General features: G+C 36.2%; 1 protein-coding gene across 1 annotated transcript in view; it reads left to right on the top strand.

Moving 5' to 3' along the window:
* Positions 1-23243, top strand: part of LOC142347942 (histone-lysine N-methyltransferase E(z)-like) — a 116516-nt gene that overhangs the window by 39186 nt on the left and 54087 nt on the right. The window contains exons 5-7 of the mRNA XM_075399107.1: positions 2640-2808; positions 3172-3267; positions 17593-17855. Of these exons, the coding sequence (XP_075255222.1) occupies positions 2640-2808; positions 3172-3267; positions 17593-17855 (528 nt within the window). The remainder of the gene's footprint in view (positions 1-2639; positions 2809-3171; positions 3268-17592; positions 17856-23243) is intronic.

The following is a 23243-nucleotide window of genomic DNA, read 5'->3' as shown; positions in this document are numbered from 1 at the left end:
ATGGTGCAAAGGGCGGTTTTCACGTTTGTCTCATGACTTACCTCACTGACTGTTTCATGTAAATGAAATTTAATTTTTTAATGCATCGAATTACGCAATGTAATGAATACGGCCAATGTCAAAAGAACAAAATTAAAAGAACGTGGATAAACCGATAAAGCCATGAAGCCCGGTCATTAAGTCATGGTGCATTAGGTTATCAAAGTTCATTAGAGGATTTGCTAGCAGACATTAGTATTAAGCCTAATAGCTTTCTGTTAAGAAGCTGAATAGCTTTTAGTTTAGAAGCTGTCTAGATTTAGAATCTAACAAACTGCACACCGAATTAGAACACTTTTTGAAACTTTGACAGAACTTTTGAAAAAATGCTTTTAATTTCCATCTTTTTTCTGTTTCAATCCTGATGTGCGTCAACGGCTGCTGTTTTCCGGCAATTTGCTAGCTCCGTTTTTGTTTCAAAATGTTTTGAGAAGCTTAGATCCTGTTCCAATTAAAGCATCTACCTATGCAATTATTTCTTGTTGTCCACGCTTAGTGCTTGTTTATTTTGCACTAGTCAGTTTTCGCTTTTGACTTGTGCCGTACCGCACTCTTTTTCAACTGATTGGATTGTATATTTGTTTTCCTCGAAGAATTACGCAACATGTAGCAAAAAATTAGTTGTAAATGTAATAAGTAAAGAAATACGGGATAAAACGATAAAGTATGGAAATCTGGAAATCAAGACTTTGTGATAAAGTTTTCATAAATAAGAGTTCAAGCTAGCTGGTATAAAAATTAAGCTTATTGTGTTCCATTTAAGGCTGAGTTTATTTAACAAATTCATCTAATCTTAGCGATTATTCGGTAAATATTAATACGCATTTGGAAAGAGACTGCCAATGGTAACATTTTAATTTCCTCTCCAACGAAGTTTGTAGCAATTGTATTTGTCCTGCATTTTTATGCAATTTTTTGCTTGATCGAATTTTTTCCGGACAATTTTGACTTTTCGTCCGCAAAATCAGCTGGTTACTACTGAAGCCAACCCCTCACCGTTCGTTTAAGAGGAATTCGCCCGACTTTAGCCGGTTATGTTCTTTTACATGTTTTATTCCCAGAGTTTTTCAGTGGAGGTTCATTTGTTGTTGAGGATTTTTATTTGGTAGCCATTAGGAGTTTAGTTTCTATCATTACAACTCGTACTTTCTTGTGAGGAAGTATAAATATAGAACCTTTAATGGAATCTGAAACTTTAAGGACTCTACATATGTTGACTGGCTTCGTGCAAATATTTCAGGTGTCGTTGTTTTATAGTGTTAATGAAAAATAGTAGATATGATGATGCGGTGAAGTTGAGCGAACTAGCTTTAAGTCTACGTTTGAATTGATTACAGACACTATGTGCTGAAAAGCGCGTGCCTCAACATCGTAAAATTTTAAGATAGAATTTGACGGAGAATTGGAAGAATTTATGTTTCCTAAGGACAACTATTTCTTTACAAACGCGAAGTTGTTTTTTTAAAATTTTTTGAGAAACAATATGCGCAATTAATTTGTTTAGTTGAGCCATTTCTTAATGACACTGCCTATGATGAAAGAAAATCATACTTGGAAATTTAGTACACAATAGTATAAAACCTATCAAAAGTATACTTCCTCGTCTAAAACTGCTGAAAAAATTTGCTGTACATTTTCCACCTTTCATAAAACAAAAGCCAAAACGGTTATAAGCACCTTTGTTTTGTTTTATAACTGTCGATCATTATTTTTAATTAATTAAAATTTTTGTGCTCTGAGTGAGTTTTTCAAGGTGAGTAGAATTAACAGAAGAAGATGACTGTAAAAACCCACACAGTAAGCCCTAAAGTTCTATATGGAAAAACTGGATGAGTTTTCTTTCAAACTACATAGAGCTTGTTAGTTTTATAATCATCTTTCTTTGTCTTTTTACTTATCTTGAAAATTTCACGCAGAGCAGAAAATAAATTGTAGCTAATTGAAATTGATGATCGATGTTTTGAGTTTTCAAAAGCATTAAATTGAAATATTGGCTGATTTTTGAAATAATTGAAGTTGCAGTCTTGTATCTCATGTTTGGGAGGAGACTTTGTATTTCCTGGAAACAAAGTGAGCTATTAATGTCGATTTTTATGCATTTTTTGTTTGTTCGGTCTGAGTTTTTGAAAGTTCAGTTTTGACTTAGCTGCGATTGCTATCAAGATTATTCATTTTTAAATTGCTCTCAAACGAAGTTGGTAGCAATTATATTGGTCCTGTGGTCTTTGTCGTCTAACCCGTTTTCACTTTTCGTCCTCAAAACGGGATAAACAGGTAGCGCCCAAGGGCATTAAGTTCTCTAAGAGACATTCGGCTCAATAGCCTCTTAAGTATGCGATTCATCGAGACGTTTTGGAGAGATAAATGCTCAGTTTGAAGTGCTCTTCGTAGAGATTGACACCCCCCCCCCCCCGTCAACGCCCACCCCTTCACGTTTCACCCGTAATCCAGCGCGCACGTCAGTCGTTTGAGAGCAATTGGACGAACCTTAGTCGGTTATGTTTGTAATTTTGAAACCGGTCGCAAACTGTTAAAGTCTTAGATTTGTCAAGATGAATGCAACCAGATTTGATTTGCACAAATTAGATTTTTAATTTCAGCACCCGAGTCGTCTAAAAAAGGAGGCAGTGAACTACCAATAGGGATAGCAAAGGAGCCTATTAACTTCTTTTGTCCGTCCGAGGGATGTGAGGTTAGTGCAGTCAAAATGAGTCAGAGGAGAGTGCTTCCCCCAATGTATTCTTGGCTCACCTGCAATCGAAGCTTCAGGTACGATGTGATAAGACAACCTATTATTTGGAATAGTGGATTGGGAACAGATTGGGCATTTGTTTCTTCGGTGAAAGGTGTTTAAACGATGAATTTATAAATGAGCTGTAACAGTTTCTCCATAATACCGTTTCCAATCTTCGTCTTTTTAGTCGTGCCTAGTTTCTCAATGACAATACTAAGAGTACGAATTTGCATGCGAGTATTTAAGTTCATAGAAAGCAAAAGTTTGTGAAATGTAGGAATATATGGCAAAATTTTTGCCTTTTTGCGATGCTAGCGGAAGCATCCAAAAACAGCGTAACTCTCTTTAAACACTGTTTCAGTCAATGTGTGGGATCTGAAAAAATATTTCTATTTTAGGGCGGAAGATGACACTGTGCTTTCGAATGTGCCTTACATGGGAGACAACTTCGACCCACAGTTCATGAACGAATTGCAGAACTTGTTTGCGGGAAAGTAAGTGAGCCATTTCAATTAAGAGTTTTTTTGCGTGCGTGTGTTTTTGAATCCAGCTCAAACCTTATATTCCCGCATTTTAGTGGTTATATAATGTTAACGACCTCTGGCGTTCGTGCATTTTACATAATAGCGTGTGATGTAATAAAGAGTAATAAAAACACTAGGGACGCTTCAGAATAGATTCACATTACTCATTGCTCTCGAACAATTGAAGTTTGAAGCAATTACTGTAAAATGTTGGTCTTTTTATGAAAAATGTTTGCTTGACCAATTGGACTTTTTGAGTGATTTTTGCGCCCTTGACCTTTTCGTTTTGCGTGATCTAAATTTCTCTCTAATTGACAATTTTAAGCATCTGAACTGAAGTGGCGGCAGTTCATTAGTAAAAGTCAACTGAAAAGTGTGCCTCATTTTGCCTCACATTCTCAGCCGGCTATTATAGCGCTCCTGGCTATTATAGCGCTCCTAATTTGTTTTCTTTTACTTCGTCGAACAAAAAAAGTTTAGCTTTACCTCATTTTCCCGCTTTTTCAACATTTTGCGTGAAATCTTTTTGACTTCTCTAGGCTACTATCTCTCTTCTCTCATTCTGCTAAAAGTGATTATGAACGTCAGTTGCTCAGCAAAGCATTTCAAAATGAACAGAGTCAGTATAAAAAATTGAAGTCAGAAGTAGAAACGGGATAAACCCATAAAGCCCAATTTTAGATGCCGGCTATTTGAACGTCGTTCCTATAAGTCTTAGTTACCATCTCTAATGCTTATTGGTATTGATAATAGCCCCTGTAGCCTCTCTCTAAGAAACAGAAGTATGTTAAACGACGAAATGCCATCAAAATAAATCGGACGTAAAAAATGTTTTTGTACAAAATTATTTTTTTTCAATATCTTCTATTCTTTCAATCCCAACATGCTTATTGAAATCAACGGCGGCTATTTTCCGGCAATCTGCCGGTTATGTTTTTCAATAGCCGCCGTCAGCCTCTCAAACGGCTATTATTTATAATATTTAGGAGTGGTGATTTTGGGCACGCTGAAACAGGTAATAGAGCGAAAAAGCTAATGCTTTTGCGGTGTGAAATATTTTCACTCTAATTGTAAAGTACATTGAGAAAACGGTGTTTGAAAAAAGAATCGATTTCTCGTAGTTGTTTTTTGTTCACATGCGGCAATTTCGCTTGTTTTTGTCTGTTTTTTCAATTTTTTTGATCGAATTTTTTTCTAAGTGGTTTTTCCAATCCATTCATAGTTCATTCTAGGCCTAGTTTTTTGTTTGAGCCAAGTTTATTTTTCTCGCTATTGTTTTTTTTGTTTACGTACGGAATTTTGGCTTTGATTGTCTGTTTTTTTTTTAATTTTTTTCTGACTTTTTTTGGAAATGGTTTCCCCAATGCACTCATATTCCGTTTTAGGTCTTTCTTTGTTTAGTCAATGAAAATTTTTTGAATTGTACGCCAGGACTTGTCCTGCTGTGTTTTTTTTTAAATTTGATTTACCATTTGATCACGTTTTTCGTTTTACATAAGTCACGACTTTCACGTTTGACTTCTGACTTACTCAATCACTGTTTCAACTGAATGGTTTTTAAATCCAGTGAATACAGTCAAGGTCAAAAAGGAGCAAAATCAAAAGAGACGGGATAAACCGATGAAGCCCGGTCATTTAGTCATTGAGAATTAGGTGATCAAAGTTCATTAGAGTTTTTGCTAGCTGACATTGGTATTGAGTTACTTAGCTTTTGCTTTAGAAGCTGAATTAAGTATAGTTTTAGAATCCAACTGAAACTGCACGCTGAATTAGATTACTTTTTGACAACAAAAAATAGAAAAAAATGCTCAATTTATCTCCGTTTTTTTTCTTTTTCAATCCCGATGTGCATCAAGCGCGTCAAAGACCGCAATCTGCCGGCTATGTTTTATTTTTATTTTTTAGTAGTGATTATTGTAGTAGTAGTAGTAGTAGTAAAAGACTTCTATTACCTTTGATAGGATATTACGGCATCATAAAAAGAGTAAGCATTGTTAACATGTCAAAAGAAAATAAGGTTAACAATTACAAAAAAATGAACTAAAACATTAAAATAATGCCTATCCTGCGCAAACACTACATCTACATTTTAGAGCCCAAGTACACGTATTATTGATTTCATTTTTCGTTTTTGTTAAGTTCAAAAGACATTTATGTATAAGATCTTGACATGGGGTTTTCGATTTGAAGCTGCTTATACCGACATTCAGGAGATCAGCAGTGTCATTGACCACTCTTTGCACTCGGAAGAAGAAGGACTTCTCAGTAATAAGTTTTCTTGCTCGCGAGACGACTAAGCGTTCCAGGTCCATATTACGAGTATTTACACTCTTTGTCTCAATTGTGAAAAATCGTTAAGACTTCGACAATTTTGTTCGCTCATTATAGCAGAGAAGAAACGTAAATCACTCTCAATCAGCTGATAGGCAACTGGCAGGGAATTCGATGTAATCAACAAGCCAGTATAGTCACCCGGTCCAAAGCACCACCTAAGACCTTGTAGGTTCAAGAGTTCTAACCTACGCATATGGATAATGTCCCATTATCCATATATATGGCTACCAGGCAGGGTAGCCATATAACAATACTGATAAAACGCAAGCTTTGTATAAATTAAACTTAACACCAGAGGAAAGAACATATGGAACGCTATGTTTCAAATAACTTAGAGCTCTTCGAGCTTTCACGAGTTTAATTTTAAGATGATAGCTCCACTTTAATGCGCTGGTCAACTCGATACATATCGTCGCTTCCAATAAATAAGAAATCCGTAGAAGTCCGACTGAAATGAAGATAACCTCAGTTGATAGCATTGAAGTTAATAGAATTGCAATAAGACCATAATCTTAGCCCGTGTAAATCACTTTGAACTGCGCGTAGACAAGAGTCTTTGCTGCAAACTAGTTTGGTGTCATCAGCAAAGCAATATACATTAGAAAATTCAGGGATATCAAGCATATCATCGATATAAATTAAGAACAAGATAGGCCCCAATACGCTCCCCTGTGGCACGCCACTGCTGACATCCGAGACGTCTGAGAGGCTGTTCCCAACTTTGACTCTTTGTCTTTTACATTCTAAGTAAGATGAGAGCAATGCCACGAAATCATTGTCAAACCCAAAAGATGCTATTTTAAAGCAGACAGGAATGATCGACAGAGTCAAACGCTTTGCAAAAGTCTAAATACACAACAACTTGTTCCACATTTTCGTCAAAATTCAAATACACTGAGTTTTAACAACGTACGAAAAAATAAGGTACAGTAACGTGGACAATGTATCAGCTGCTTTATTCAAGATAGTTGGTGGTACCCCGTCACAAGCTGCTATGGAACTATCGGGCACTTTTGCTAGCAAGATCTGAATGTCGTTCAAGCTAAGTTCAACTTCCGAGAGCTTGACCAATTTTCCAAAAGGTAAATCGTCAGTGGAGAAGGTAGCCTTAGGTTGAAATACCGAACTAAAGTAACGGTTGAATAAATTGGCTTTGTCAAAATCATTCGAAGCCGCTAAGTCATTGTAAAAAACTTTGTAAAAAACCAGGCAGACAGCTATTATCATTCAACTTTTTAAGCAAGGAAAACGCGTCATCGGTACTAAAACTCTTAACACTGTTAAGAAACACTTGCTTATCCATATCTATTAATATTGCTAATTCGCTTTCAAGGTTTTGAGCGCTACTCTTTTTACCTCTTCTCGCAGAGTTCAATTTGTTCAAACAGTGCATCGTTGCCGAAGAATAAAAAAAACGGTGCATCAATCCTTTTCTTGCGTTTCATATTGACACTTAACTGAAGGGCTCTTTCCATGAGCTTATAACATCTAGAGATAAATGTTGGATGTGAATTGTGGCAATCGTATGTTAGCGACTTTGTGATTGGAAGATTTTGAATAAAAGACTTTGCATCGAATGAAGATAAGGAAAAAGCACTCGATGAGCAATGATTTAATCGAATACCTTCAAAAGTCAGAAATATAAAATTATGATCAGAGCAACTTGACTCTTTGATAACAAAATCCCAATCATCTGGATGGGAGCAAAATACAACGTCTAAAATGTTTCCAGCTCTATGAGTGGGTTGGTCAATTATTTGCGTAAAAAATAACTGCTCGGCTATGAATTCCAGGAGAGTCTGCTCGTCCGAGTGTGCCGATGTCATACATTCCCATTGTACGTTCGGGTAATTAAAATCTCCTAAAATTAGCCACTGTATCGAATCTGAGCTTTTCAATTGTTATTTGTTTTCTACTTCACTCATGATAGCGCGAATTCTGAGTTCTGCGACATTTGGTTTGACATAAAACTGTGAGCCTCGTGGGGGAAGGTAGAAGAGAACAACACAAAGGGTTAGGCTCGCGTACGTAAACAACACGACGCAATCATTTTCGGATTTTGAGGAATATTTGATTTTTATATCTTTCAAGAAATTGATGTGAAATGCAATGAGGATTCCTCCATGATGACCATGGGTCCGATCGGGTCGCACAATCACAGAGTACGGATTGCCAATAAAAACAGCACTATCGTTAACCGATTTATCAAGCCAAGTTTCAGTGAAACAAGCAATTGCAGGAGATAGCATAGACATATGGCTACAAAATGATAGCCGTTTCTCAATGGATAGGATACTCTGCACATTCATGAAAAGTACGGAAGTGGAGGGCGAGGACTGAAATTGTAGTCATTTCTCCTCGCAAACTCGGCCCCATCTTATTCTGTACGTATTTCCAGGATTTTGACTCTCTAATTGTCGTTTTTCAATTCGCAGGTTATATTGCTGCACGCGTTCCGCTCGAGTTAAATCGGGCGACACGTAAATACTCGAGAAATTGGGACATTTACGTAGATTGCCAGATTTTCGTAGAAAGTCTTTCCTTTTCATCTGCTCCCTAAATTTGAGTAACAGCAACTGATGCCCGGTTGACTCTGGGGGTTTTCCTATTCTTTTTAGTTCCACGTCATTTGCTTCGATTTTCACATCCAGCGTTTTTGCTAGCTCTTGGACAAGAGTCGCGTCCGTTTTTAAATCTGACCGTTTGGTTCCTTTCACTACACGGTTCAATTTTTTTGCATCCTTGCGTGCCTGTTCCTGCTGAACCGCAGCGAATAAGGTAACTCGAGTTTGCTGTTCATTTCTAATTGAATTTGTAACAGCTGAGGAGTATGTCTTTTGATTGTGAGTTTTACTGCTGGCAGCGCAAAATCCGCAAAGAAACGTTGGAGAACAATCGAAGCTCGAGGGAACAAATACTTTCGTTTGAACGGGGCAATTGTCTGTTATAAAGGGCATAATTTTCTCAATCAAATCAGTATCTTGCTTTTTAGTTCGTCTCGACATTTTGCAGAGTTTCTCGAAACTATGTAAAGGAAAAAAACAGCAAATCAGTCAAACAGATGCGAAGAAAGCTCACGCCAAACGTTTAACTGAATACGGGGACTAACTTATGAATGGTAAATGTGAGTCCTTCGAATTGTGTCAACAAAGGAATTGGTAAGAACTCTCAGTCCAAATATTTTTAAAATGGTGTATTGTTACAGCAAATCAGTCAAACAGATGCGGAGAAAGCTCACGCCAAACGTTTAAATGAATACGGGAACTAACTTATAAATGGTAAATGTGAGTCCTTCGAATTATGTCAACAAAGGAATTGGAAAGAACTCTCAGTCCAAATATTTTTTAAATTGGTGTATTGTGAAGGCTGTCACTGACGCACTGCTTTTCCAAAATAGTGACAAACTGCAATTATCGTAAAAGAATACCTTCCACCGGAATCTGAAATCCCCTATAACTGGGGCTACCCAAAGAATGTCCGGCCTCTATTGATCCAGTAAATAATTGCAATCAGAAGCTGAAACGAAATTAAATAGCCTCCCGGGTGCACATGGAGACTATTTAATAAGTTTTTCACAACAATATATAATAACAATGTATAATTGTAGTATATAATAACCTGTAATGACGTCATTTCAAGTCCCCGCAGTGATTTTTGTTTCCCCCTCCCGACTGAAGAGGGCTGCAATAGATTAGAGCTCCCACTAGTCGTTCGAGAGCAGTTCTTCCGATGTCTGTCGGTTATGTTTTCAATTGCTTTCCTTTAAAGTTGAAACGTTCATGGTATGGAGTTAACGTTTGTTGCACCCTTTGGGCTCCATCGTAAATTTTTGTGAACTAGACTCCGAACAGTGTTAGCCTTTATTTTTGTAACCAGCTACAGCACCTTGTAACCAGCAACTAGTGTTGGTCAGTAGTCTCGACAGCTGTTAAACAGTGGTTTTTCGTGTTATAAATAGAAGTTTAAGCTTTTTAATTGCTCCTCGGAGTTTGAAGCATTCAAATGTTTTGGCCTTTTTACGGCTCGGAGAGTAGTATTGGTATTCCACAATTTTTTTTAGCTGAAGCAAGTTTGTGCATGAGTTTAACTTGTGACTTTAATTTTTGCACGTTGACTTCTGTTTTGGAACGTTGACTTCAGACAATGGACTTTAACAGTAACTCATTTACTGATAGGTAATAATTAGAAAGGGCTAGTACTGTTCGAGGTCGAAAGTTGGTTTTGAGAAGTTTTGATCCCATAACAGTGCCACCCCCCCCCCCCCCAAACGGTAACCCCATCCAAAACCCTAACCACTAACCCCTGCCTACACCCCTCCTCCGCTTAACTACCTTACACTTACCACACTCCCGCCAGAAGCATACTCTCTTCAACTCCTACCCCCATCACTTCCTACACCCGCACCTCGCACCCCATCTACCTACGGCACCCCACACTACTACCAAGATTCCTAACTTTATGTTGGTTGTCTCTATATCTCTTGCTCTATATTTCTTGTTTTTTCTTTTGTAATATTTTTGAAAGATTCGGTTAGTTTCAGAATTTTATTGCACAACTCTTCGAGTCGTTTCCGGTATTCTATCGGCTATTTTTTCAATGCAAAATTTTTGCTTGACTGTTTTTGCGCTTTTGTTCTAGAACATTCTGTGATTCCTCAAGTAACTTTTTCACGCTTTATTCTTTGTTTCCGGTGGTCCCAATTGCTCTTATTCCCAAAATAAAATTTGCTGCTGAAATTAAGAGCGATTGTTGATTCTCAGAGACGTTGTAGCTGAGTGGTGAAGCTTTTTATACTCCAAGAATTGGATTGTGTTGGTGCTCTGTTTTTGTTGTAAGATGTTTGCTCACCTTTTTCCATGACTGAGCTTTTAAATAGGGATAAACAGGTAAAGCCCAGAGGGCATTAAGTTTCATTAGAGGTCAAAAACCGGCCTTAGTAGTCCTTCATTTTAGGGTGTTGCAGCTGCTGGGAATGCCTTAATTCAAAGTTAAAATGTCATTTTAAGTTTTTTCGTAGCCCAAAATGGTGAAATTTTTCACGTTTTTGTCATTTTTATCTACAATATGTAATGAGATCGCAGAACAAAAACACGAAAAATGATAATAATTTCTGCATTTTTTCTCAAATTTTTTGAAAATTTTTGTTTTTTCTCAGGGGCCATAAAACCTCCTCTAGCGTTTGATAATAGATTACTGCATTTTTTTGGGGCAATGGATTTGTTTTCAACATTTTAATGTAAGGAAATATAATTTAATTCACTTCTTTGGATAGTATTTCGGGTCTTGTCATGCTATGTTTTAAAATGTTTTCACGCCTTTTTTCTTGACTTTGAGCTTTCAAAACGGGATAAACGCGTAAAGCTTAGCGGGCATCAAGCTTCATCAGCGACCCTCAGCCGCATTTAGTAGTCTCTCAAGTGCTTAGAGTAATGACGCTACTGGAAAGGCCGTAATTCAATGTTAAAAGGTCATTTTTAAGAGTTTTTGAGCCCAAAATGTTAAAATTTTTGCGTTTTTCGTCATTTTTCGATTTTTTGTTGGACCAGTCTAAAATTGAGGCTTTCAAAAGTGGACAAAGGTCTTTTGCGCGACATAATTACTTTTTATGACCATATTGTGAGTTATATGTTTCGATACTCCAAACATAGAACGCAAATTTTTACTAATTTTTATTGAAGATTTTGGTCATTTTTGAATTTTTCAGCCCTACGTCCTAGGGAACCTCCTCTAGGGTTTGATAATTGGGTACTGCATAGTTTCTAGCTGTAACGGAATGGTTGCCAACAGTTTAACGTTTTTCGAACGAATTTCCGTAGTTTTTTTGATAAAAAGTGAATTTTTTTCAATTTTTCTGAATTTAAAGTTTTTAGTTTAATGATCTTTATTAGGCCATTTAGGTTTTTAGGCCTGAATTTGAGTTAAGGGATAGACTCTGGCTACAGTGAAGTGGTTTTGAAGAAATCATATTACAATTCTTATTTTAATTTCATTACAATAGAATTTGCAGTTGTTTTCAAATTGTTTTGAAATTTTTTGACAATTTTCACTTTTTTGCCATTAACTTGTTTAGGTCTTGTAGATGTGTAACTGGGAAGATTGCAGAGAAAAAAGGTTTGATATTGAGAAATTAAGATAAAAGTTTTTCAATTTTATTGGCCAATAAACCTCTTTCAAGGCTTGTGAGTGAGTTATAAATGAATCAAGTTTGGCCATCATGATAAAACCTCCAAGAGTTTCTGCAGTGATTATATTTTTTAGTTTGTTTGATTTTTTTAGTTTCTCAACTTTTTTATTGTTTTTAATAGGCGCGTCCTCAATTCTAGGCGGCTATTATAGCTATCCTAATTTTTTTTACAATTCAAAGAATTTGAATTGTATTGGGGCGCTGTCTTTTAAAGACCTGTTCACACATTTTCATGATTTTTGAAGTCAAATTGTAGTAGTGATTTTGGTCACGCCGAAACAGGAAATGGAGCGAAAAAGCGAGTGGTTTTGCGGCGTGAATTTTTTTCGCTCTAATTTTAAAGTAGAGTGAGAAAACGGTGTTTGAACAAAATCATATTACAATTTTTTTTTCATTACATCAGAATTTGCAGTTGTTTTCAAATTGTTTTGAAATCTTTTGACAATTTTCACTTTTTTGACATTAACTTGTTTAGTTCTTGTAGAGGTGTAACTGGGAAGATTGCAGAGAAAAAAAGGTTTGATATTGAGAAATTAAGATAAACGTTTTTCAATTTTATTGGCCAATAAACCTCTTTCAAGGCTTGTGAGTGAGTTATAAATGAATCAAGTTTGGCCATCATGGTAAAACCTCCAAGAGTTTTTGCAGTGATTATATTTTTTAGTTTGTTTGATTATTTTAGGTTCTCAACTTTTTTATTGTTTTTAATAGGCGCGTCCTCAATTCTAGGCGGCTATTATAGCTATCCTAATTTTTTTACAATTCAAAGAATTTGAATTGTATTGGGGAGCTGTCTTTTTTTAAAAGATCTGTTCACACATTTTCATGATTTTTGAAGTCAAATTGTAGTAGTGATTTTGGTCACGCCGAAACAGGAAATGGAGCGAAAAAGCGAGTGGTTTTGCGGCGTGAATTTTTTTCGCTCTAATTTTAAAGTAGAGTGAGAAAACGGTGTTTGAACAAAATCATATTACAATTTTTTTTTCATTACATCAGAATTTGCAGTTGTTTTCAAATTGTTTTGAAATCTTTTGACAATTTTCACTTTTTTGACATTAACTTGTTTAGTTCTTGTAGAGGTGTAACTGGGAAGATTGCAGAGAAAAAAAGGTTTGATATTGAGAAATTAAGATAAACGTTTTTCAATTTTATTGGCCAATAAACCTCTTTCAAGGCTTGTGAGTGAGTTATAAATGAATCAAGTTTGGCCATCATGGTAAAACCTCCAAGAGTTTTTGCAGTGATTATATTTTTTAGTTTGTTTGATTATTTTAGGTTCTCAACTTTTTTATTGTTTTTAATAGGCGCGTCCTCAATTCTAGGCGGCTATTATAGCGATCCTAATTTTTTTACAATTCAAAGAATTTGAATTGTATTGGGGCGCTGTCTTTTTTTTAAAGATCTGTTCACACATTTTCATGATTTTTGAAGTCAATTTGGAGTAGTGATTTTGGTCACGCCGAAACAGGAAATGGAGCGAAAAAGCGAGTGGTTTTGCGGCGTGAATTTTTTTCGCTCTAATTTTAAAGTAGAGTGAGAAAACGGTGTTTGAACAAAATCATATTACAATTTTTATTTTCATTACATCAGAATTTGCAGTTGTTTTCAAATTGTTTTGAAATTTTTTGACAATTTTCACATTTTTGACATTAACTTGTTTAGTTCTTGTAGATGTGTAACTGGGAAGATTGCAGAGAAAAAAAGGTTTGATATTGAGAAATTAAGATAAACGTTTTTCAATTTTATTGGCCAATAAACATCTTTCAAGGCTTGTGAGTGAGTTATAAATGAATCAAGTTTGGCCATCATGGTAAAACCTCCAAGAGTTTCTGCAGTGATTATGTTTTTAGTTTGTTTGATTATTTTAGGTTCTCAACTTTTTTATTGTTTTTAATAGGCGCGTCCTCAATTCTAGGCGGCTATTATAGCGATCCCAATTTTTTTACAATTCAAAGAATTTGAATTGTATTGGGGCGCTGTCTTTTTTTTAAAGATCTGTTCACACATTTTCATGATTTTTGAAGTCAAATTGGAGTAGTGATTTTGGTCACGCCGAAACAGGAAATGGAGCGAAAAAGCGTGTGGTTTTGCGGCGTGAATTTTTTTCGCTCTAATTTTAAAGTAGAGTGAGAAAACGGTGTTTGAACAAAATCATATTACAATTTTTATTTTCATTACATCAGAATTTGCAGTTGTTTTCAAATTGTTTTGAAATTTTTTGACAATTTCCACTTTTTTGACATTAACTTGTTTAGTTCTTGTAGATGTGTAACTGGGAAGATTGCAGAGAAAAAAAGGTTTGATATTGAGAAATTAAGATAAACGTTTTTCAATTTTATTGGCCAATAAACCTCTTTCAAGGCTTGTGAGTGAGTTATAAATGAATCAAGTTTGGCCATCATGGTAAAACCTCCAAGAGTTTCTGCAGTGATTATATTTTTTAGTTTGTTTGATTATTTTAGTTTCTCAACTTTTTTTGTTTTTAATAGGCGCGTCCTCAATTCTAGGCGGCTATTATAGCGATCCTAATTTTTTTAATATTCAAAGAATTTGAATTGTATTGGGGCGCTGTCTTTTTTTTAAAGATCTGTTCACACATTTTCATGATTTTTGAAGTCAAATTGGAGTAGTGATTTTGGTCACGCCGAAACAGGAAATGGAGCGAAAAAGCGAGTGGTTTTGCGGCATGAATTTTTTTCGCTCTAATTTTAAAGTAGAGTGAGAAAACGGTGTTTGAACAAAATCATATTACAATTTTTGTTTTAATTTCATTACATCAGAATTTGCAGTTTTCAAATTGTTTTGAAGTTTTTTGACAATTTTCACTTTTTTGCCATTAACTTGTTTAGGTCTTGTAGATGTGTAACTGGGAAGATTGCAGAGAAAAAAGGTTTGATATTGAGAAATTAAGATAAAAGTTTTTCAATTTTATTGGCCAATAAACCTCTTTCAAGGCTTGTGAGTGAGTTATAAATGAATCAAGTTTGGCCATCATGATAAAACCTCCAAGAGTTTCTGCAGTGATTATATTTTTTAGTTTGTTTGATTTTTTTAGTTTCTCAACTTTTTTATTGTTTTTAATAGGCGCGTCCTCAATTCTAGGCGGCTATTATAGCTATCCTAATTTTTTTACAATTCAAAGAATTTGAATTGTATTGGGGAGCTGTCTTTTTTTAAAAGATCTGTTCACACATTTTCATGATTTTTGAAGTCAAATTGGAGTAGTGATTTTGGTCACGCCGAAACAGGAAATAGAGCGAAAAGCGAGTGGTTTTGCGGCGTGGTTTCGCTCTGATTTTAAAGTAGAGTGAGCAAACGGTGTTTGAACAAAAATTCGGTTTCTCGGTAGTGGTTTTTTGTTCACATGCGGCAATTTCACTCTGATTTTTACTGTTTTTCTGATTTTTTGGATCGGATTTTTTTCTCTAAATGTTTTTCCCAATCCATTCAAAGCTCATTCTAGGCCTAGTTTTTTGTTTGAATTAAATTTTCTTTTCTCGCTAGTGGTTTTTTGTTTCGCTAGTGGTTTTTTTGTTTACATGTGGCATTTTGACATTGATTTTCTGTTTTCTTCTCTTTTTTTATCTGAGTTTTTTAAAAATGATTTTCTCAAATCATAGTCCATTCTAGGTCTAGTTTCTCTGTTTAGTCAATGAAAATTCTTTGAATTGTACGTCATGACTTGTCCTGCTATGTTTTTTTTTACTTCGTCTCACAGATTTTTGTTTCGTCTTACCCTGACTTCTTGGAATTGACTTTTTCGATGACTTACCTCACTCAAAAAAATGACTTCTGAACTCACTTATGAAATTTTAAATTTTGTGAACATTCACTTATTAAAGTCAAGACTGTGCATCTAAGTAGTGCCAAAAATATATGCCCTAATTCTTGATTATTAGAGTCTTGAGTTTTTGATTTCGAATATTAATTTTGGGATCTTTTCTGTTTGTCCCCCCCCCAATACTGCACGTACATCTGGGGGGGGGGTGGTGGGGTGCAAATAATATGCGTCCACTATGCTGAAGGGGCACAAACGGAAACGATCCTAATTTTGAAAGGCCCTATTAGGGCCTTCTCCTTATAGAGCCTTCTCCAATAAACCTCTTTCAAGGCTTGTGAGTGAGTTATTGGGTTGATATAAATGAATCAAGTTTGGCCATCATGGTAAAACCTCCAAGAGTTTCAGCAGTGATTATATTTTTTAGTTTGTTTGATTATAGTTTCTCAACTTTTTTATTGTTTTTAATAGGCGCGTTTTCAATTCTAGCCGGCTATTATAGCGAGCCTAATTTTTTTTACAATTCAAAGAATTTGAATTGTATTGGGGCGCTGTCTTTTTTTTAAAAGATCTGTTCACAAATTTCCATGGTTTTTGAAGTCAAATTGGAGTAGTGATTTTGGTCACGCCGGAACAGGAAATAGAGCGAAAAAGCGAATGGTTTTGCGGCGTGAAGTTTTTTTCGCTCTAATTTTAAAGTAGAGTGAGAAAACGGTGTTTGAACAAAAATTCGGTTTCTCGGTAGTGGTTTTTTGTTCACATGCGGCAATTTCACTCTGATTTTTACTATTTTTCTGATTTTTTGGATCGGATTTTTTTCTCTAAATGTTTTTCCCAATCCATTCAAAGCTCATTCTAGGCCTAGTTTTTTGTTTGAATTAAATTTTCATTTCTCGCTAGTGGTTTTTTTGTTTCGCTAGTGGTTTTTTTGTTCACATGTGGCCTTTTGACATTGATTTTCTGTTTTTTTCTTTTTTTTATCTGAGTTTTTTAAAAATGGTTTTCTCAAATCATAGTCCATTCTAGGTCTAGTTTTTCTGTTTAGTCAATGAAAATTCTTTGAATTGTACGTCATGACTTGTCCTGCTATGTTTTTTTACTTCGTCTAACAGATTTTTGTTTCGTCTTACCCTGACTTCTTGGAATTGACTTTTTCGATGACTTTGGCTCACGATGGTCCATTGATCTGCTGGTCAGGCACAGTAGTTCTAGGTTTTTTGCTCAGCTCTCTGGATTGTATTTCAGGACTTGGCCTGCTATGTTTTTTGGATCAATTCTGCGAAAATGTGTATCTACAACCTTATCTACGAAAATGTGTATCTACAACCTTATCTACCTTCACAAGTGACGCAATAATCATTTTGTTTTATTCTAATATCGTGTTAGGTGTTTGGGGATATTATCTTTGCTTTAGTTTGAGTGAAAATTAACAATTTGAGTAATTAAGCTGTGGTAGGCTTTAATTCACCAAATTGTTGCCTGTTAAGTGCTCTATCTTTGGCAAATTTTGTTTTCGTTGTCTCAGGCAAGCAAAGTTTAAAAAAATTTAAAAACAAAAAGAAATACAACGGGGAGCCATGATCTGATCTAGAGGTTGTTCGGCTATTTCAAGATCCTTAAGTTTTTGTTCATGGCTCAATTTCTTCCGAATTTGGAAAAGAGGTGATAGATTTTTTTCAGCTTTCAAAATGTCTAAAATTTCTGGTTCAATTGCAATTTGTGAGCTTAGAGACTAAAATGAATCAGTAAGTTGTCTTTCTTAGTATTTCCTTTCCCTATTCTTTGTATCTGTCTAAGTTTTTATTCTATACTTATGACCTGTATAAAATGCGAACATAGTCTGAGATATAACCATTTGGTTCGGCGTGCAGAACTTAAAATGCATTTGTAATAAAACTCCACGAAGTGTTTTTTACGTGTGCTTTTTATTTATTTGATGAATATTTATTCCAGTGCAAAGATCCTTTTGAGTTATAACTTACAATTCAAATATTTTTAGAGTATCTCATCTAGCTGATATCCAATACTTGCCTGACAAAGTGTTTTGTCAGGCGATACAGTCAATGAAAGACCTTATGAAGAAACTGGAACGTTGGACTCCACCACCGCCTCCTAAAAAGAAGGAAGACGAATCCATTTCCACCAATGCGACCAATGGCGATGCAGACGGAAGCGGGAGCAGCAGCAGTGCAGAGACTGGAAATCACTTGACAAATAATGATGCAGCATCGTCGTCAAGTGGAACTACTGCAACAGGAACAAGTATGACCGAAATATCATTAGATGAAATAAAAATTTAACTAATCTCTCTGGTAGGCTTGTTGCATCATGATTTCAGAACAAAATTAGTTCAACAGTCTATTATATTAGTCCTGCGTTCTTTTTTCAATGCGATTTTTTGTCTGACTTTTTTTGTTGTTTCGTCCTCAAAACTTTTCGTCCCCCACATCATCCCTGTCCTCACGTTAGTCGGTTATGTTTATTAAGCGTGAATATGTTTTTTGTTGCATCTGTAGATATGCTTTCTGTATCTTCGGAATTGGTGGTGAGGTACTCCTTATATGGGTTTTGTTGATTAAATACTGACCCGCATGATCGGGTGGTCAAAAATATACTTCATGATGTATACAATTTGATCTTTATAAGAGCTCTATTTTCGACCCACGACATCGGATCTTCAAATAGATTTTGGATGCAAAAAGCACTCAATCGCATCACCTTCGAGAATTTTACTTGATTATTTAAATTTATCACAGAAATGATCAGGCTCATTTTGTTATTGCCATTTTTTTCTTAATGAACAGTTTGGCCATTTTTCAGAACAAGAATACGCCATCTTTAATTGGAACGATCTCTAAATGTATCGTGTACCCCTTATGCAGATAATAGAAACCCAAAAATCGAGATACAAAGCCGCGTTTTGACCCAATTCTTTATTATGTGGAATGGTTTGTCCCGTTTTAAAACAATTGTCCTGCTAATCTTCAAAAGAATTTTGGCTTCCGTTGCCCATCATTATACCGACATTAAAACTTATGCACTGAAAACTCTCTTTCGTGGAAAGTTTTCTGCTACATTCCTTCATTCTTTGGTAAGCTTTCTCGGACATCATAACTTCTGGGACATCATCAGTTTCTGTAAAATTTTGCCTCAGTATATGTGGCACGAATATCAAACTACGCAGATTCCTGTGGCCTTCAGTCCACCCTATAAACAGATCAACACATGATTGCAGTTGTGTTCATTGGATGTTCTCGGATAACAGGCTCTTTCTGTGATGAGCCAAGTCGGACTAGCTAGGGCAGCCAACGAATTTTATTTCATTGTGCGATCGTTGTGTTCTCAAAGTGAAATCAGACCACTTCTTATATAATTTAGAGCATGCATGGCTTCAAAATCTTCGTCACATGTGTCGCACTTCGTAGGAAGGTATTGGTCGTCTTGGAACTAATTCGTGGTTTGACAAAAATTATCTCTGTAAGATCACTGTCAATCAAGATGAATTTCCGGTTTTCAAGTTTCGTCTCATGTTTCCGATTCGCACTTCGTAGGAAGGTTTTTGTTCTTCTTTGAACTAATTCCTGGTGAGTCAAAAATTATCTCTGTATAAGACTTTCGCTGTCAATCAACATGAATTTCCTGTTTAATTGCTCTCAAACCAAGTTTAGCAATTATATTAGTCCTTTTGGTCTTTTTTAATGCGATTTTTCGCTTGACCGATTTTTCGTCTGACGCTTTTAACTTTTCGTCCTCAACAACGGGATAAACAGTTAACGCTCAGCGGGCGTTAAATGCTCTTAGAGCCTTGCAGCTCTGTTTCAGCTCAAACTGTTTTGGAGACTTACACTTTTGGTGTGAAGGGCGGTTCTTAGAGGTTGAAGACACCCCCACTGTTGACCCCCCCACCCCCCCCACCGCGCTGTTGCCCCTCAACCCACTGATGCCAACACCCTCCCTCCCCGTCAGCCCCAGTGACCCCTCCCCCGTTTCTAGCTACTGACAAACAACGGATCGCTAAAATCACGCAATTTCATATTAATTTTCACAATTTTTTTGAAGCTTTTTGAAAATTTTTTTATCACTTTTGAGTTCTTTCAGCCCTAGGTGTCAAGGAACCTCCTCTATGGTTTGACAATAGGTTACTGTATAATTTCTAAAGGTAATGGAATGTTTTTCAACATTTCAACACCACGAATTTTAGCATTTTTTTTTTACAAAACTTGCGATTTTTTTTCAATTTTTTTGACATTTATTGCCATTATTCAGGTTTTTCAGCCTAACAGAAAATCTCCGTTAGGATTTGATAATAAGTTACTGGAAAACGTTTTTGGCCATGGTTTAGTTTTCAACTTTTATTATCGCAAGTATAAGAATTTTATGCAACTTGCAATTTTTGAAGTTTTGAAATGTTGTCATTTTTTTAAGGTTTTTCCAGCCTCAAGAGCCACAGAACCTCCTCTAGGGTTTGATTATAGATTACTGCATAGCTTCTAGAAGTAATGGAATGTTTTTCAAGATATTAATATCAGCAATTTTTTTAAAAAAAATTTAATATCTTGAATTTTAGCAAGATTTTGTTAAAATTTGCGATTGTTTTCAAAATTTTTAAATGTTTTTGTCCTTTTCTGAGTTTAACGATGATTACTGGCAAACGAAGTTTTTCAAATCTTGCAGATGGGTTACTTAACATGACTCCAAAGACAAAAAACAGTTTTGAACATTATCACTGCGAAATCTAGAAGCTTTTCTTTTGCAATATTTTACAAATTTTACAAATATTTTTTTTACAAATTTTACAATATTTTGCACATTATTAAAATATCAGTTTTTTTATTTGATTCATTTGCTAGCAAGGCTAGAAAACTAACAGTTGCAGAGTCGAATCAAGCTAAAGCTAGCTACTGACGAAGCCAACCGCTCGCCGATCGTTTGAGAGCAATTCGCCCGACGTTAGTCGGTTATGTTTTCAAGTTTCGTCTCATTTTTCCGATTCTGCTACTGGTTTTACGAGCTGCTTGCTTAACTGACATTGTTCAGTTTTTCGCGTGTTGACAAATTTCTGATTGTTCAATTGATCTGGAACGAAATTTGTAGCCCTTATTTTGTTATCTCTTCTTACCATTTTGCTTACGATTTTGCACTTGTGTTCTAGAACATTCTTCGCTTCCTAGTGATTTTTGACGCTTGACTTGAAACCCCCAAATTAAATTGTCCGCGCCTGTCATTCGAGAACAATTCATCTGACGTTTGTCGCTTTATGTTGAGCCGTCTACGTCTGAAGGAACATTCAGCTTTGCCATTCAACTTTGAATCTTTTATGAGACAAGGTAAACTCTTTGACATTATGAATTGCTCTTTTTCTTTCCGAAAAGAATCAGATGAACCAAGTCCGACAATTTCTTTCTGACGCACTGCAGAATTGATGATTTTTTTTCTGTATCCAATCTTTCCTCCAGCTAATTTGTTAGACTTATGTTATCTATGAAATCTGCGTATCGTTTCCCTGGGACACTCGTCACTCCTTATTGCTCAAGATAAAAATTTTTGTCATCGACTCATGTGTAATTGGGCTTCTTTTCATAGGTTGCGGGTAGTAGCCGCTTTGTGATCAAATTTGAGTGATTTATTCCAGTCCGTCAAACTTGGCGAAAGCTTTGGTATCATGAGCATATGAAAACTTTGATTGTTTCTCTCAATAGCGCAGTATTTTATGCGGGTAAAACGAATGTCAGCAATTAAACGGATTGCACAATTTTGAAGGGAAACAGTGGTTAGTGAAATTTTATAATGAACACGTCTGGATTTCCCCCAGATTATTGCTCATGTCTGCAATTCGGGTTGTCAAAAATCTCCAAAAAGGTTCCCTCCGATGTATCAACGGCGTAGCTTACCGATCTCCATATAGTATATATAGTGAATTCTGCATATGTCTCGTTCCCCTCCCCTTCCAGGCAGAAAACCGTCGTGTTCCTTGGGTTGTTGAATTGACATCGTGTAATGAAGTTTTTATCTACGTGTTCTTGCAGGTGTTACTGATTGGAGAATAGCGCTGTTTATCCTGTATGCTATCGTTGTCTGTTACTGGTTGTGGTACCCCCACATCCGGAATTCTCTTAATAGCCACCTCTGGAATTTGAATGCTTTCTTTGAGAAAAGGCAGTAACGTGAAAGAGGACTTGAAACTTGGAATGGAGCTTGAGTTGTAAACTACACGTAGAACTTTTTTATTTTCCGGTATCTCATAATTTGGAAGCATCCCTTCCATCGTAAGTTAACAACATCACCACAGCTGTATACTTCGTGGTTTTCGTCTGCTACCGGTAGTTATTTCCTAGATGATTTATCGCGATATATCGTGACGCCTCCGTATTGTAGAACATACAGAGTTTCGGTAGTACCTTCAAAACAAGGTACGGATACTGATCAAAGTACACATCGTGGGTCAGCTTTTGGGCAGTGCCTACCTCATCATCCTGCTCATCGCGCAACATGTACGGTATAATGTTATGCTACTCTGGGTGGTATACTGCATGTTGTTCTTGCTCATCGAAAAGGGAGGCCATCATATTGCCACACCACTCCTTGCTCCGCCACTGCTTGCATTCGGCAAGCATGTGTCTCGAACATGTGTATAGCTAACCGACGAATCGCAGGAGCTGTGGCAGTCATGTACAGCTTTTCTTCATGCCTCTCTGCTCTGCACAAATAGTGATCGTCCGTACTCTACACCAGGCGTGGGAAGTTTCAATCGGATCGAGCTGTACTTCATTTCTTGTTCTGGTATCTTGCATTTAACCGTTTCCTTATAGGTATGTCTCTCAATCGCTAAGTCCTGAAAATTTTGTAAAGTTACGTTGCCGGTCAATAAAATTCTCAATCCTTGTGCTAGTGGAGAAAAGTTCATGGTCATTGAGTTTACTATCGACTGCAAAATATTGCATCCTGCAACAACACTTATCAAGAGTTCCACTCAGCTTGGGTTGAGTTTTAAATCAAAAAGCTTCATGAGGACAGTGTTCTAAAGCGCTGCACAAATAATGAATTTCCTTTTTCTTTTTCCAATTTTTTTCGTATAGATGATTTTTAGACTGTTATCTTCATCTATGAAATCTGCGCATCGTTTTCTTGGGAAACTTCACTCTTTATTGCTCGAGATAGCAGTTTTGGTCATTGGAATATTTCTCCTAAAGGGATGATGTACTGCATAGTGTCTGTGTTCATGGAAAATGGAGGCCATCATATCGTCTCACTACTCCTTGCTCCGGCACTACTCGACTTGGGCAAGCATGTGTCTGGAACTTGTGTATAGCTGCCCAACTAATCGCCGGAGCTATCGCACTCAGTCGCCGCTTTCCTTCAAACTTCTCTGTTCTGCACAAATAGTGGTCTGCGTACAACATGCTTTGGATGTTTCAATCGGATCGAACTGTTATTCACTTCGTTTTTTTGGTATCTTGTCATTGCCACTTTTTATAGCTGTAAGCTGAGTGGGGCTATATTGCGGTGCTCTTCGTTTTTTACAATTCAAAGAATTTGAATTGTATTGGGGCGCTGTCTTTTTTTTAAGATCTGTTCACACATTTTCATGATTTTTGAAGTCAAATTTGAGTAGTGATTGTGGTCATGCCGAAACAGGAAATGGAGCGAAAA

The sequence above is a fragment of the Convolutriloba macropyga genome, chromosome 10 (genome assembly GCF_964194025.1).
Source record: "Convolutriloba macropyga chromosome 10, txConMacr16.3, whole genome shotgun sequence".
NCBI lineage: Eukaryota > Metazoa > Xenacoelomorpha > Acoela > Convolutidae > Convolutriloba > Convolutriloba macropyga.
Note: the sequence above shows the minus strand (reverse complement) of the source record. Positions and strands in the feature narration are given on the sequence as shown.